This window comes from Salvia hispanica, chromosome 4 (genome assembly GCF_029641045.1).
Source record: "Salvia hispanica isolate PSC_SH4W2 chromosome 4, Shi_PSC_v1, whole genome shotgun sequence".
Lineage (NCBI taxonomy): Eukaryota > Viridiplantae > Streptophyta > Magnoliopsida > Lamiales > Lamiaceae > Salvia > Salvia hispanica.
In genome coordinates this window covers 39,727,096-39,740,206 of record NC_142695.1, presented here as the reverse complement: position 1 = coordinate 39,740,206, position 13,111 = coordinate 39,727,096, and the positions used below count along the sequence as shown (strand labels likewise).

The 13,111-nt window shown below is 34.8% G+C and overlaps 3 protein-coding genes across 5 annotated transcripts; 1 reads left to right on the top strand and 2 right to left on the bottom strand.

Moving 5' to 3' along the window:
- Positions 1–3,238: 3,238 nt before the first annotated feature.
- Positions 3,239–3,977, bottom strand: LOC125194324 (non-specific lipid-transfer protein 2-like). Its single transcript, XM_048092487.2, has 2 exons — positions 3,537–3,977; positions 3,239–3,422 (listed from the first exon to the last, which is right to left on the bottom strand). The coding sequence occupies exons 1-2, from the start codon at positions 3,881–3,883 to the stop codon at positions 3,413–3,415; spliced, it is 357 nt and encodes a 118-aa protein (XP_047948444.1). The 5' UTR covers positions 3,884–3,977; the 3' UTR covers positions 3,239–3,412.
- A 1,450-nt stretch (positions 3,978–5,427) lies between these two features.
- LOC125195861 (Thioredoxin superfamily protein) lies at positions 5,428–7,614 on the top strand. 2 transcript variants are annotated; one of them, XM_048094123.2, is made up of 8 exons: positions 5,428–5,567; positions 6,229–6,370; positions 6,485–6,604; positions 6,686–6,729; positions 6,810–6,935; positions 7,030–7,114; positions 7,182–7,238; positions 7,327–7,614. In XM_048094123.2, exons 1-8 carry the CDS (start codon positions 5,521–5,523, stop codon positions 7,405–7,407), a joined length of 702 nt encoding a protein of 233 aa, XP_047950080.1. In that variant the 5' UTR covers positions 5,428–5,520; the 3' UTR covers positions 7,408–7,614. The 2 variants fall into 2 exon arrangements, with proteins under 2 accessions (XP_047950080.1, XP_047950079.1); XM_048094122.2 differs by having other exon boundaries at positions 5,453–5,567; positions 6,226–6,370.
- A 139-nt stretch (positions 7,615–7,753) lies between these two features.
- LOC125195862 (E3 ubiquitin-protein ligase At3g02290-like) lies at positions 7,754–11,540 on the bottom strand. Of its 2 annotated transcripts, none has more exons than XM_048094124.2 (5): positions 11,367–11,540; positions 10,438–10,772; positions 9,660–10,089; positions 9,186–9,295; positions 7,754–8,060 (listed from the first exon to the last, which is right to left on the bottom strand). In XM_048094124.2, the coding sequence occupies exons 2-5, from the start codon at positions 10,552–10,554 to the stop codon at positions 8,034–8,036; spliced, it is 684 nt and encodes a 227-aa protein (XP_047950081.1). In that variant the 5' UTR covers positions 10,555–10,772; positions 11,367–11,540; the 3' UTR covers positions 7,754–8,033. The 2 variants fall into 2 exon arrangements, with proteins under 2 accessions (XP_047950081.1, XP_047950082.1); XM_048094125.1 differs by having other exon boundaries at positions 11,238–11,372.
- Between the last annotated feature and the right edge of the window lie 1,571 nt (positions 11,541–13,111).

Here is a 13,111-nt window from a genome sequence, read left to right as displayed (position 1 = left end):
TCTCTATATTATGCCTCTTTTACTCATAAAATATTTTTCTAAAAATTGATTTTGGTTTAGTATAAACTTAAAAATAAATATATTTTACTCAAAAACTACAAATTGAATTGGTTTTGGAATAACATCTAATTACCCTATCCTATTTTAAAATACTAGGATCAAATGACCATCCATCCTCCATTCAAACACGTCTATAACCATTGTGTATTTCCAAAAAATACTATAATAATGGTTATTTCACATTTATAAATGTAATGGTAATATTCTTTTTCAAAAAATTAATTAAAATTCTTACTTCCAAACTAAGTTAGATCTATTTAAAAAAGTGTTCAATGAAATACTCTGCATATCTGGTCCCACCACTCTGAATTCTCTTCCTACACTTGATTTTGTCTTTTGATATTTTGTTTTCTAGGAAACGTGGTTTGAGTTGATAATCATGAATTTATAGAATTTGGCAATTGCAAACTAGTTTAGAAACTTTTGAAACTCTAACTTGCAATGTTAGAATTAGAAGGAAAATCATTACTGAATAGTGTATACTATAAATGAAAGTAGCAAAGTATACAAAACACATTACCAATTTTGCAGTAGATGAATCCGGCTAAACTCGTGATTAAATGACAGCAGACATTTTAAAGAAAAACTAGAATTTTGATTAGTGGTGTGGAAGACATATTTCAAAGATTTCAATTAACCCCGTTTTGAAGTAATCCGGTAACATATTTCCACACTTGAATAAAAAATTCATAATGAAAAGAAGGGACCACAGAAAACAAAAAAAATTGAAGAATGGCAAATTGATAAACTCCATCAACATCAATCAATCAAGTCCCCTTTCTAACATTGACCAATTCTCACATTTTCAGAGTATACTATTCCTCATTGCTTTTCTTTAGCAAATCAAAATCAAATTAAGATGACAAGTTTTTTCCCACTATTAAAATTTTCTATCTTTCTTTTTCTCTCTATTTTAGTAATTCCATTCACATTTTCTCAATCCAATTAAACACATTTACCAATTAATCCTAAAATCTCATCCCATCCTAAAATCTCATGCCAGCTAAAGAATGTATTATCTTAGCCAGACGAAGGGATAACTTTTAATTACACGGCTAACATGTTCAATTTAATTAAAAATTAATTTCTGGTAAATATTTAATGCCCTCTAAACAAAACAGCAACCGCGTGAAGTTCTCATCTTTTTAGCAGGAAAAAAAAAACTTAAAATAAGACAGTCGCAATATTTTCAGGGAACAAAAAAGGAAGTAATCATGGTGATCGAGAGAGAAAAAGAGGTAGATCGGAAAGAAAAAGGAAAAAAGGGAAGGGGAGAAAGGGGAGAGTAGATCGGAAGCAATCGGTATGGGCGGCATTGGAAAAGGCAGAGGACTCAAAGAGAAAGAGGAAAGCCTTTTCACAACAACGCCCAACCGAAGGCTTCCGACGCTTAGCTCTGCCGTTTCTGTGCGTCCCACCCCGCAGTCGCGACTTCACTCAAAGAAGAAAGGCCTAAGATAGATTTAACTAAATGCTTCGCCTCTCTTTATATAGACCCCAAAAACCCTAGTACTCACCCCTCTTTTATTATGTTTTGTCTATATTAACCTTGTGGACTTAAATTTCCACTTTTTCAGGAAAATCGTTATTTTACAGGATATTCTTAATTTTGTAAAAAGATATTTATTGTAGCTATAAAATCCTCAACCTTTTTTTTCTCTAAAACTGAAATACTAGTTGATATCGGCATTTATTTCTCCTAATCTTCAATTTGTATCAATAGATATTCTTTAGTAATTAGTACTATGATATTATCTTTAATGACTATTTCAAAGTATATATTAGGATGTGATTTGATTTAGTTTGATTTGAGGAGTATCTTTTTGTATGCAAACATATTTGATAAATAAAATACAGTATGCCAGTATTGAAATTTTTAAATTCAATTCTTTGTGAATTTTTGTTTTCAATTATTTTCTAAATAAGTGACCCAAAATAGTAGTAGGACGTAATTTATTAAAATTTGTTGAAAGAGCACTAATTTAATTCAGAGAAAATATTTTAAAGTTAACTGGAATATGAAGAAATATCAATATTACATCACTAGCTAATTTAGTATGGAGAAAATATATTACTAATAACATCATGCGGTTCTAATTGATGTGACAATATTTAATTTCAATCTGTTCTTTTTTTTATAATAGTAGTAGTACTCCTATAACTTATTTATAAATTAATTTGTTTATTTCTAAAAACCTCATTAAATTTGATTGTTAAGTTAATCAAATATGTTGAAAAAATAGAGATAAAGGTAAAATTATAATTTGGCGATCAATTTTACACAAATTATAATGAATCGGTCTCTTTTATCGTTTAAAAATTGACCAGTTCATAAAGTTGAAGGCCATTAGCTTTCAAATATATTATTTTGAATTGAAATCGTAAGTTATTTACAACAACAAATGAATTTTAGGTTATGTATGCTGGTTTCATTTCAATCGGGCTTGGATCATGTTCGACTAGTAGTTTGATAGCACACCCGCCTTGATCCATACAGGCAACACCTTCAACTGATATAGGTAAGCTCAAAGTCATAACTTGTTTCCAAATGGTACAAGTAACAAGTATAATCAATATTATCTTAATTTTTTTTTATTTGTGAGTATATTACAAGTTGAACATTCATAATAATATAGTATGAGATCATAGGGAGATTATCAAGAGGATAACTAATTTAAAATGCATAACTAGATAATACGAATTTAGTTAAGAACGATTTAATTCATTATAATTTACCGTGAAAGATTCAGTTTACTGCGTGTTTTCAAATTTGTGTTGTGAATTAAAACGACTTTATAATGAACTAAATCGCTCTTACAATAAACTAAATTCGTGTTCTTTAGTTATGTATATAAGTAGTGGTTGCCCAATATCACTACTATGAGATCATATACATTAAGTGTCCTTCATCTTGAAATTATATTTCGTGGCATCTTTGAGCATGTTTTATCGGCACTGTTGAATGGAAAAATAAGAAAATTATTAATCACAATTTAAGATGGTAACTATATAGGAAGAGACATAGCTCAATTGGTAAGATAATTCTTATTTGTCGTATATGTCTATCAGAGATTCTTGTTATGACACAGTAAATGTGGAATCATTAATAATCTCGATAAAATGAAAATAAAAATGACAAGCCAGACAAGCCAAATGAATAGAAAATAAAACACTCCAGTTAAATAAAAGACACAAACAGTAGCTCGCATTCATAATATTGGTACATCATATCCAATGGGAAGAAACCATTAAATCTCACAACCAATAAGCCTCTCTTTATTCATAGTATATCTACGTTGGTTGTCGGCAATACATATCAAATGTTGCACCATAATCATACCATCAAGATAGGTCACTGCACCCTGCAAAATAGTAACAACATATATGTCATTAAATTAATTAATTCCAACTTTAAAAACACGTACAAGTTCATGAGAATATATGGAGTACATATATATGTATGCATGGTTACTTACTTGGAGCAGTCAGTGGAAGGGCTGATCTTGTAGGGGATGTTGATGCCACATTGGGCCGGGAGGCCGGCGGCCTTGCTGGCGTCGATGCCTGAATTTGAAGCAGCAAGTGATTTCAAGCAGTTGCAAACACTCTGTTTATCTGGCGTCGTTTTCGCGGAGCCATAGAGACCCTTTATGCCACCGCAACACCCACCTAAGGGGCCTTTTCCGCTCACATAGGGGAGGCATGGGTTCAGGTATGAAACCACCGCGCTGCACCCTATCGCGGCCTCACTTGGTGTAGCAATGGCCGCGATCAATGCAGCGGCAATGAGCACCGTGCCGATCAACTTCATCACACCACCCATATCTTGTTCAATTTTGTGAAGTGATAATGATAAATGCTTGCTTGCTTGATTGGAATCCTAATTTTAGATCGAGGGTGTGATGGGTTTTTTTTTTTGTTCATGGTGTAGTGTTTATATAGTGTGGGATTTTGTGAAGTAATTAATATCGGATGTTTATGTAGTTAGCCGGGTGGGCTATATAATTAATAATTGCAAAATATAGGTGGTAAATAGGAGTCGGTGTATTTCAATCACAAATTAATTTGCGGAAACAGTATCGCAAATTAGTCAAATAAAATGGGGAATGGAATTGTGACACGCACATATTTAGATTTATATTACTATTTCAATGGTACTATACTATAATTGTATTGTTTGAAAGATACTACAATTTCTCGCTCCACCATTATGCAAAAGCTAAACTACTTTGGGTGTCATTCGTCGGTGGACGAATTAATGATGGGCTTGCTAAAATTTGTAACGAAATTACACATTCACAACTCCTAGTGCAAATATATAAACTTGAATACAACTAGGAGAATAGAAATACATGTGGAATAGCTGGGGTTTTTCTTTACATAAAAATTTAAAAGACATGCTTCATATAAACAATGATATAGGCATGCATGTTATTTATACGAGAGTTCAATGCAATTTAAATACTATACCATATTAAAGTTTAAATCTTAATGAGACTTGGTTTTAATGAGTTTTAATAATGTCAGTACCTTTTATTGTATTGCAAGTTCGCCTCCTTTTATTTTCTACATGAGTTTGGAACTGAAATTTGAATTTTGGGCATTCATTCACGATTCAATCTTAAAAGTCAAAATCAATAAATGTATTGAGACTTTAGAGATAAGTTCTTAGATAGTCCTTTTGCGTATTAAAACAATAGTACTCAAAATGTTTGAAATCATAATATGTGTATTTTCAATTTCGAAAATAAAAAAGTTATTAGGTGGAGTAATAGTTTGGAAAATAAAAATTGGCCTAATTGCACAGTAGTCCCAAAATGCCATCAACTTATTTAATAACTACTCCACAACATTAAATACAAATATTGATCTGTGTAGAATATGAAGCTAAAGTTCGAGGCATTAACCCCTCTAGTCACCATATTATAATCATAAGAATTGTTATCATAAAATTATCGGCTTGAAATTACTAATTGAAATTTATAGTTCCATTTTAAAATTAATTAATTATTGATAAGAAAAATAGTCTATTAATGGTTCTAATTATTTCTTTATATCGATAATGAAATTTGTTATAAGACTAACCAAATTTAAAGTTATACTATTGTGTTAGTACTTTTCCATTTCATGCAAGCTATACTATTGAGTCAATTAAAATTTTTAGCTCATAATTCACGATCCACTCTCTTAATATGAAAGAAGTCTATAAGGATTATATATCTTAAAATTAAATTGTATAGGACGAATAGTTTATGTTTGATTCGCCGATATTTTATAATTGAATACTCCTTATTCTAGAAAGCAGGCTATTTAATATATGTATAGTCAACATTCAAACTAATACAATTCGATTGGAAAATTACTTTTATTCGGTTGAATTTTAGATATTGCACATTATATATTCATATAAGTGCGCACCACAGAGAAGAAACGAGAAGTAGTTGATTCAGTTAAGGTTATATGCGTTTGTACTATTTCCGCAATCTCCAAATTCCTCTGTTTTCCAGGTTATTATGTTTCTTTCTGCTTTATGTTTCCTCCCTTCTTGAATAATTAATTCCACAGTTATGCTCCAATGTGTTTTACTCCACTTTTTGAAAGTCAAGCTTGATTCTTCGATGTGCTTTCAAAATAAAATCATACTATAACTGTTCTTAAAATGATTGAAGTGATGTTTATCTATCTTATATTAGCATATATCTAAATGTAAATTTTGTGGTGGTGGAGGCTGCATAAATACACAATTAATTAGTCAGGAACCTGGAAATCCATTTGGAAGTAAATTGTGAGATCATGTAATTGTGGAAGCTTCAGATAAAGTTGTGTAGCATAAGTTCCTTGCACACACTAGTAGATTACATGATAATTAATAGTAGTAGCTTTTAGTTTAACATGCACTACACCCACACAATTTTCCATAGGCCAGAAAATGGTTTTGATTGTCCATACAACAACATCATCTCTCATCACGATGCACATCAGATGAGTGGCATATTGTAAAAGCACAAGGAATGTGACAACATATATAGACCTCTTTATGAGTTGACAGACATTAGTTTGAAAAACAAGTTTGTCTAATTCATCAAACTCAAAATCAACTTATTTTTTGAGAAATGGTTTGGAATAGAATAGCCTCAGCTCAGTGTTAGTGATGAACTTTATCAGTAGATTGACAAGGATGAGCAGCAGCAGCGGGAAGAAACTCATTCAAATTGATATCACCTCCGACAGCGTGTGCCCATGGTGTTATGTGGGCAAGAAGAATCTTGACAAAGCTATTGCTTCCTCAAATCACAAATACTCCTTTGAGGTTTCACAAATTTTACTCATGCATCTATATTTTGAAGTTAAATTAATTATGTTCTAAAATGAAGCTACAGTGTGAGAAACATGGTTTGATTCATATATATTTCAACATTTACAGATGAAATGGCATCCTTTCTTGCTGGACCCTTCTGCGCCCAAGGAGGGCGTTGCTAAGAAGGAAATTTTTGAGAAGAAGTTCGGCCCTCGGTTTCAACAAATAACAGCTCGAATGAAAGAGGTTCACTTTTGCTCCTTCAATTTCTTTCTTGGTATAATGTGATCATTTGCTTGTAAATAGAGTTTGTTTGTCATTATGTAGGTTTTTGAGGGTGTTGGATTGGATTACGACATGTCTGGACTTACGTAAGCTAATTTATAGAAGAATTGCATTTCCGATTTGTGATGTGCATTTTGTGAGTGTAGCATGATTGTTGGTATCACAGGGGAAGTAGTGTGGAGAGCCATAGGTTAATCTACTTTGCTGGAAAGCAAGGGCAAGATAAGCAGCATCAACTTGTTGAGGAGCTATTCCATGGTTACTTCACACAAGGGAGATACATAGGTGACAGGTCAGACTAACTTCTACTTTCCCTCTAATTTCTCACTCATTTGGAATCAAGAAAGAAGCCATTAGACTAAACTATGCAGTGTTTTCAAATGAAGGGATTTTCTTGTTGAAAGTGCTAAAAAAGTTGGAGTGGAAGGAGCAGAGGAGTTTCTTGCAAATCCGAACAACGGGATGAAGGAGGTAAAGTTTCCATATTATTCTCCTGTTAAGATTAAACTTGCTTTATTTATTTTTTTATTTGGTTTAGGTTAATGAGGAACTCAAGAAATTCTCATCCAATATTAATGGAGTCCCTCATTATGTGGTAAGTCCTGCTTCAGATATGCAACAACATAGTAATGCTTTTTTTTCTTTTCTGGAAAATGTTGAATAGCATAAACATATTTTGACAGATAAATGGCAAGTACCAGTTAAGTGGAGGGCAGCCTCCAGAGGCCTTCCTAAGAGCATTTCAGTCTGCTGCTAGCACTTAGCGCCTCGTTTACTGTTATAGGCGCAGACGAGAGAAGTATGCTGTGCCCACCATTGTTATTGCTGTTGTTGTAATACTAGAAAAGACTGTCCTTGTCTTGCGTCAGTTGATGAATAAAGGAATGTGTTGCTTGCTTCTCTGTATCAAATTGTCATGGTCTATGTACAATGATGAAATTAAAAGGTTATATATGAACCAATATTAATCATGCTCATTTGCTTACTGGTATACAATCAAAAAATCTTTGTAGCTAGTTTGCAATCAACTCGATGTTATTCTTGATTTTTTCTACTCTGCAACAATTTCCCATGAGCAGCATACAGACATATGATATTAAACATCAAAGATAATGCAAACAGCAAATATGTACTCCAATTGAAGAGGAATTTTCCTCCATGAAATGGAAATGGCAACTGTGACAAATACAAGCACAAGTATCTGCAAGAAAAATGAAGGATGCACTGCTAACATTGTTGTGCTGAACACCATCAGCATTTAGAGACCCATCACACATTTCTCTTGACACCATCATATATACAATCACTTTACACTTTTTCCAGCTCCACATGTATTCTTCTGTCTTGTAGCTGGTAGCTTTCATCCACGACCACTGCTCCAGGGAAGACTTCAGGTCGTCTCATCGAATGCCATCACCTACCAATAGGAAACAAACAATGTCATATTCAGTTATCAAGTTTGGGTTTGGACAAACTCAAGGGAGTGATGGGGTGGCAGATATGGTTAGTTCCCAAGAAACATCAATTTTCTGTTTTCAAGAAATTCATCGCTATTATTTTCATTATTTGTACAAACCAGACTCGAAGAGGAAAATTACTGTCGTATGCAAAGAGCTACACAATCTGCATATTGACAATGTTTCTTAAATGACATTAGCAGTTTCTTCACTCTTTGATTCGCCAAAACCCGATTAGGGCTTCGATCTTAACTAGTGGTCGGTGTTCAGCAGAAAAAAACTCAACTTCCTATTTACAGTGAAATTCAAATCAGCATGAAACCAAGATCACTAGCATCCATCATGTACACGTTGTATATCCAAGGGGGCATTTACATTGAAAAATGGATTGGATTGACAATTAAGTAATAAGATTTGCTGTTTACATGATCCAAAAAGCTCAATTTTGTAAAATCCATCAAAGCATGCGACAGATTAGCCTATAGAATTTTTATCTATTCAGAATACCACCCAAGCAAATGCCCACGATAAGCTTTGTCGGATTATGTTGATCTAACTATGGAGAGAAGGTAGGTTGAACTGACTAAAGCAGTTCACAATTCACAACCTAAAAACCAGAAGTAAAAAACTCAAACTTCATAACACGACCACACTTCATCACACAACACACTAATGGAATTTATGACAATTATCTAATCAGCCTTGGGTACAAAAGAGTGCTACTAACCAACCATACTGGAAATAGCATAAAAAAAGAGATCTTACAAAATTTGGGAACCCCAAAGAATTGTATGTTACAGCTTTCAATCATGAGAAACTTACTTAAAATCTGAGCATTTAACAGGCATTCATAACACATTAAACATGCAGGTCCTATACACAGCAAAAGCATATTCCTAGAGGCACAACCTTAGACTCCTTTCCGAATAGCAAGTACAATTAAATAAAGGCATAGCTATCGATCTTTTTTATTAATGAAATCATGTTCTGCGTACAGAAATACAACAGAAATGTCGGAAACAGCCAAGAAAATGAATAATGCTCTTACACCAAAGGGAAATATAATGGAAAAGATCAGGCATTACCTTGCCACAGACTGGGCAGTTATCACTTCTTTCCATCCATTCATATATACAACCAAGATGGAAATGGTGAGAACATTGTGTAAGTATCTTTGGATTTTCTTTGGTATACTCTGCAAGAAAATGATGGATTAGAATGTAGACATTTAATACCTTAAACCATTCAAATCAATTAGTTTTGGCAGTACTCATGTACTCAGATCAGCAAGGAAAGAACCTCCTAGAATGACAGGTTATGGTCAATCAAGACCAAGTACTCTTGTTTGGGAAAAAAATGCAGAAAATCAAATACTTTACATGGAGATTATATATGTAATAATAATTTTATGAAAACATACTCAGTGCAATAGAAAGATGTAGCTGTGCTAAAACCCAGGAGAACTGAGTATTAACTTCAGTTTAAACGCCTAATCAACTTTTAATACCTGAACAACAGAGCATCAATAGATTTAAAGTAATGGAAGGACACGATCTTACCTTCAAGGCATGTAGGGCAGACATCTTCATCTTCGGATGAAGTATAAATATGAGCAAATCCTGTAGCCGGTTTGGCAGTTGATGGCTTTAGGGACGATTTTGAACTATATTCTTTGGATGCTTCTTCACATGTAAATTCATTCCATTTGCTTTTGGTAGTCACAGACTCAGATTCCTCGTCAACTTCGCTTGATCTTAGCGGCTCAGTTTCCTCATGTGCATGGCTTGACCCTTTCTCCTTTCGAGAGACGAGGCCATCACGCTGCAAGCGAAAATATCTTGGATCTGCATCATAAGGCAGAGGTCTTGGAGGAGGGCGAAACATATCGGGTAAAGAGTTATCAATCGATGCTGAGGAACTTAAAGAAGCTGTCCCTTGAGAGGACGAGGGTAAGGTTCGTTCTTCTCCTCGATGAAACAGTGATGCATACTGCAAATCCAATAATAGGTATTCAGCTTTCAGAGAGTGATGTATTAACCATCTACGAAGCAATCTATAACACACAAGCCATTCCTAGCTGCCAAATTTTATAAAATTCAATTTGGAAAAAAACAAACTTCCCTACCTCTTCTTTTATGGGATAAAAAGAATTATTGATTACATTCATAAAGTAGTAACTTTGATACAAAAAAACAACAGTACGAGTAGCAGTACCACAACTAGTCAATCCAATGGAGCATCATTGATTACTGTAAGCAACTCTAATGACATGCCAAAGTTCCAAGAAAATCATTGGTAGTTTAAGAAAGCAAGCATCATGGAACTAGGAACTCATACCAGATACAAGAAATTCTGAACAAAGCAATGGGGGCATAAACAGTTTCTGTATATTGAGTTGTTCGGGTTAGCAAAATCATCCCAGTCATCCCTAATGCAGCAACAAGCAGCACCCATGACCTCAGTGTTAATCAAGCTACGAAATTTCCTTTCCAAACGGGATGCAGTCACGTAATCATCAAGACCTCATATCATAATTTTAATGAGAGAGGATCCCAAGCTCGCAGAAGCTTAACTAACTCCGCGAACCAGCAGCCTCTCTCCACAACACACAGAAACTCCCAAATGTCTCAGTAATATTTTCAGACTCACAAAATCAAAATTTGGATTTTCCCCTGCAAGAATAGAAAAGATACTTAAACTACCAGAATTTGAATATAACCAGCATCAGTTTTCTTTATCATGCAAACAAACAGCCCCAAACACAAACACAAGAAGCAAGATGAGCTCAAACGTGAATGAGAATTTTTTTTTCGGATAACCAGTCTCTAGTTTATGTTTATGTAGGTTATTATAACACTTAAACGAAAAAGGCAAAACTGAAACATCAATAATTCAGAAAGTAAGTAATCCATCATTAACAAGAATCAATATGAGCTCAATTGTGAAAAGGAATTGCTTATGCAATAATGTGACATTCAAAACACAATAGGCAAAATTGAAACATCATGATTTCATAAAGTAAGTGATCGGTCATGAACAGCCCTTAACTCTCTATTTTCTTCAAAATCAAGCAAGCAAAATCATCTAACATTTTAGAACGAAAAACACTTCAAGGACACAAAATCCTCCATTGATACCTTGAACCCAGAAAACCCATTACAGATTATACGTTCTGACCAAACCCAAGATTGAATTTTTCATCGGAAAGAAAAGGAATCTTGTAACGCAAGTGTAAGAGAGCATCGAAGATATCAAAGGATATATACCAATCCGAACTCAGAAGGAGATGATTACTCTCTGGAGAGTGAGAGAAGCCGAGAAATCCGAGGCGTGATGATGTCTCGAAAATTGTACAAATTTAATCCTTTATTTATTGCATCTATTCAATTTTCTTCTTTTTTGATGTAAAAAAGAAAAAGATATAAAATGGAACGAAGCGCATTTGAAGGCACACGCTTTACCGACGTAGTGGTTGGTGAAGCATTATAGTCTGCTTCTTTACATTTATAAAATACTGTACTGTATATAACAATATAATGTCATCTACTGCATTTATTTATTAGCATCAATAATTCATTAATGAAATTGAATTTTGCCACTAGTATTGAACTAATTCATCCTTTTTCTTTTCTAACGTAAAATAAGTGAATTTAATTATTAGAGTGCAAACACATTTTTATACACTACTCCATTTTTTTTTATTGATTTATACTCCCTCCGTCCGCCATTAGGGTGTCTCCAGTGGCGGACGTCCCGGTAGAACGTCGCCGGACGTCCGCCGTAGTGGGTGGGAAGGGCGCCCACGCCCGTCCCGAGTGCCCGTCGGATGGCCTCGCCCCTCGCATCGACGTCCGACCGGACGTCCGCCACTGTGGCGAAGGTTGGACGTCCCGGTCGGACGTCCGCAATTTTTAAATTTTTTATTTATTTATTTTTATAAAAAAACTCTATAAGGGCTCCCCCATATTCGACTTTAGGAGGATATCATCGAAGAGGTTTGGACGCGGAGGGGTGGACGTTGATGTGATTGTTTTTTTTTCTATCTACTATATAATTTATTTATTTTTTCGAATGATCTATGTTTTTTATTAATGAAATATTCGTATTTCCCGTTCATATTCATGTCGAATTTTAATTCCGTAAATTTTAATTTTAATTGTGAATTAATCTAATTGTGGGAAGGGCTAGTGGAAGTCCTAGTGGGAAGTCCTAGTGCAGTGGGAAGGGCTAGTGATGTGGCAGTGGAATGGGAAGGGCTAGTGCTGACGTGGCAGGCATTTTTTGTGGGAAGGGCTAGTGGAGGTCCTAGTGGGAGGGGCGCCACCGGAGACACCCTTAGGAGTCTCATTTATAGCCGACACGGGTTTTAAGAAATGTTTAGAAAAATTGGTGGAAAAAAGTTAGTGGAATAGGGGTCCCACTTATTTATACTCCCTCCTTCCCAAGTTACTTGAGTCGTATTCTATTTTGGGTTGTCCCAAGTTACTTGAGTCATTTCTCTTTTGGCTAAGAACATCCACAACGGCTCCTGGACTAGAAACTAGACACCTTCTGCCACATTATCAGGACTAGAAACTGTTTGACACATCACTAGGACACTCAACTGCACAATAGTGGACTAGAAACTAGACTAGCACTAGGACTAGTCACAATAAACAAAATAACAAATATAAATTACAATCACGCAGATACGAAATTAAATTTACGACACAGATACGGAAAAATGCAATCATTTTATTTAAATTTTAAAAAGTACCTCCTAAAAAAATTACATAATTAAAAAAATTACATAAAAAACCTCCTACTTCAACACACGCGGCCCCGCCTCACTCCTCGTCGCCGCCTTGGCCAGACCCGACCACATAGGAGTCCCCGGCGCCTCCCGCCGTGCCGCTAGTCGGGATCCCCAAATCGGCTCGTATACTCTGGATGAGATCAAAAAGTAACCCCTTCTCCACATGGACAGTCGCCGCACGCCATTCACGTATGATTGGATCATGCTCTGATACGT

Bases quoted from the DNA above. Each gene is read 5' to 3' on its own strand.
- LOC125194324 (XM_048092487.2), bottom strand. From the start codon at position 3,883: ATGGGTGGTGTGATGAAGTTGATCGGCACGGTGCTCATTGCCGCTGCA.
- LOC125195861 (XM_048094122.2), top strand. From the start codon at position 5,521: ATGCGTTTGTACTATTTCCGCAATCTCCAAATTCCTCTGTTTTCCAG. The intron at 6,371-6,484 runs GTTTCACAAATT...CAACATTTACAG, and splicing joins ATCACAAATACTCCTTTGAG to ATGAAATGGCATCCTTTCTT. The intron at 6,730-6,809 runs GTAAGCTAATTT...TTGGTATCACAG, and splicing joins TACGACATGTCTGGACTTAC to GGGAAGTAGTGTGGAGAGCC.
- LOC125195862 (XM_048094124.2), bottom strand. From the start codon at position 10,554: ATGGGTGCTGCTTGTTGCTGCATTAGGGATGACTGGGATGATTTTGCT. The intron at 10,090-10,437 runs GTATGAGTTCCT...TTGGATTTGCAG, and splicing joins TTCAGAATTTCTTGTATCTG to TATGCATCACTGTTTCATCG. The intron at 8,061-9,185 runs GTAATGCCTGAT...TCCTATTGGTAG, and splicing joins ACTGCCCAGTCTGTGGCAAG to GTGATGGCATTCGATGAGAC.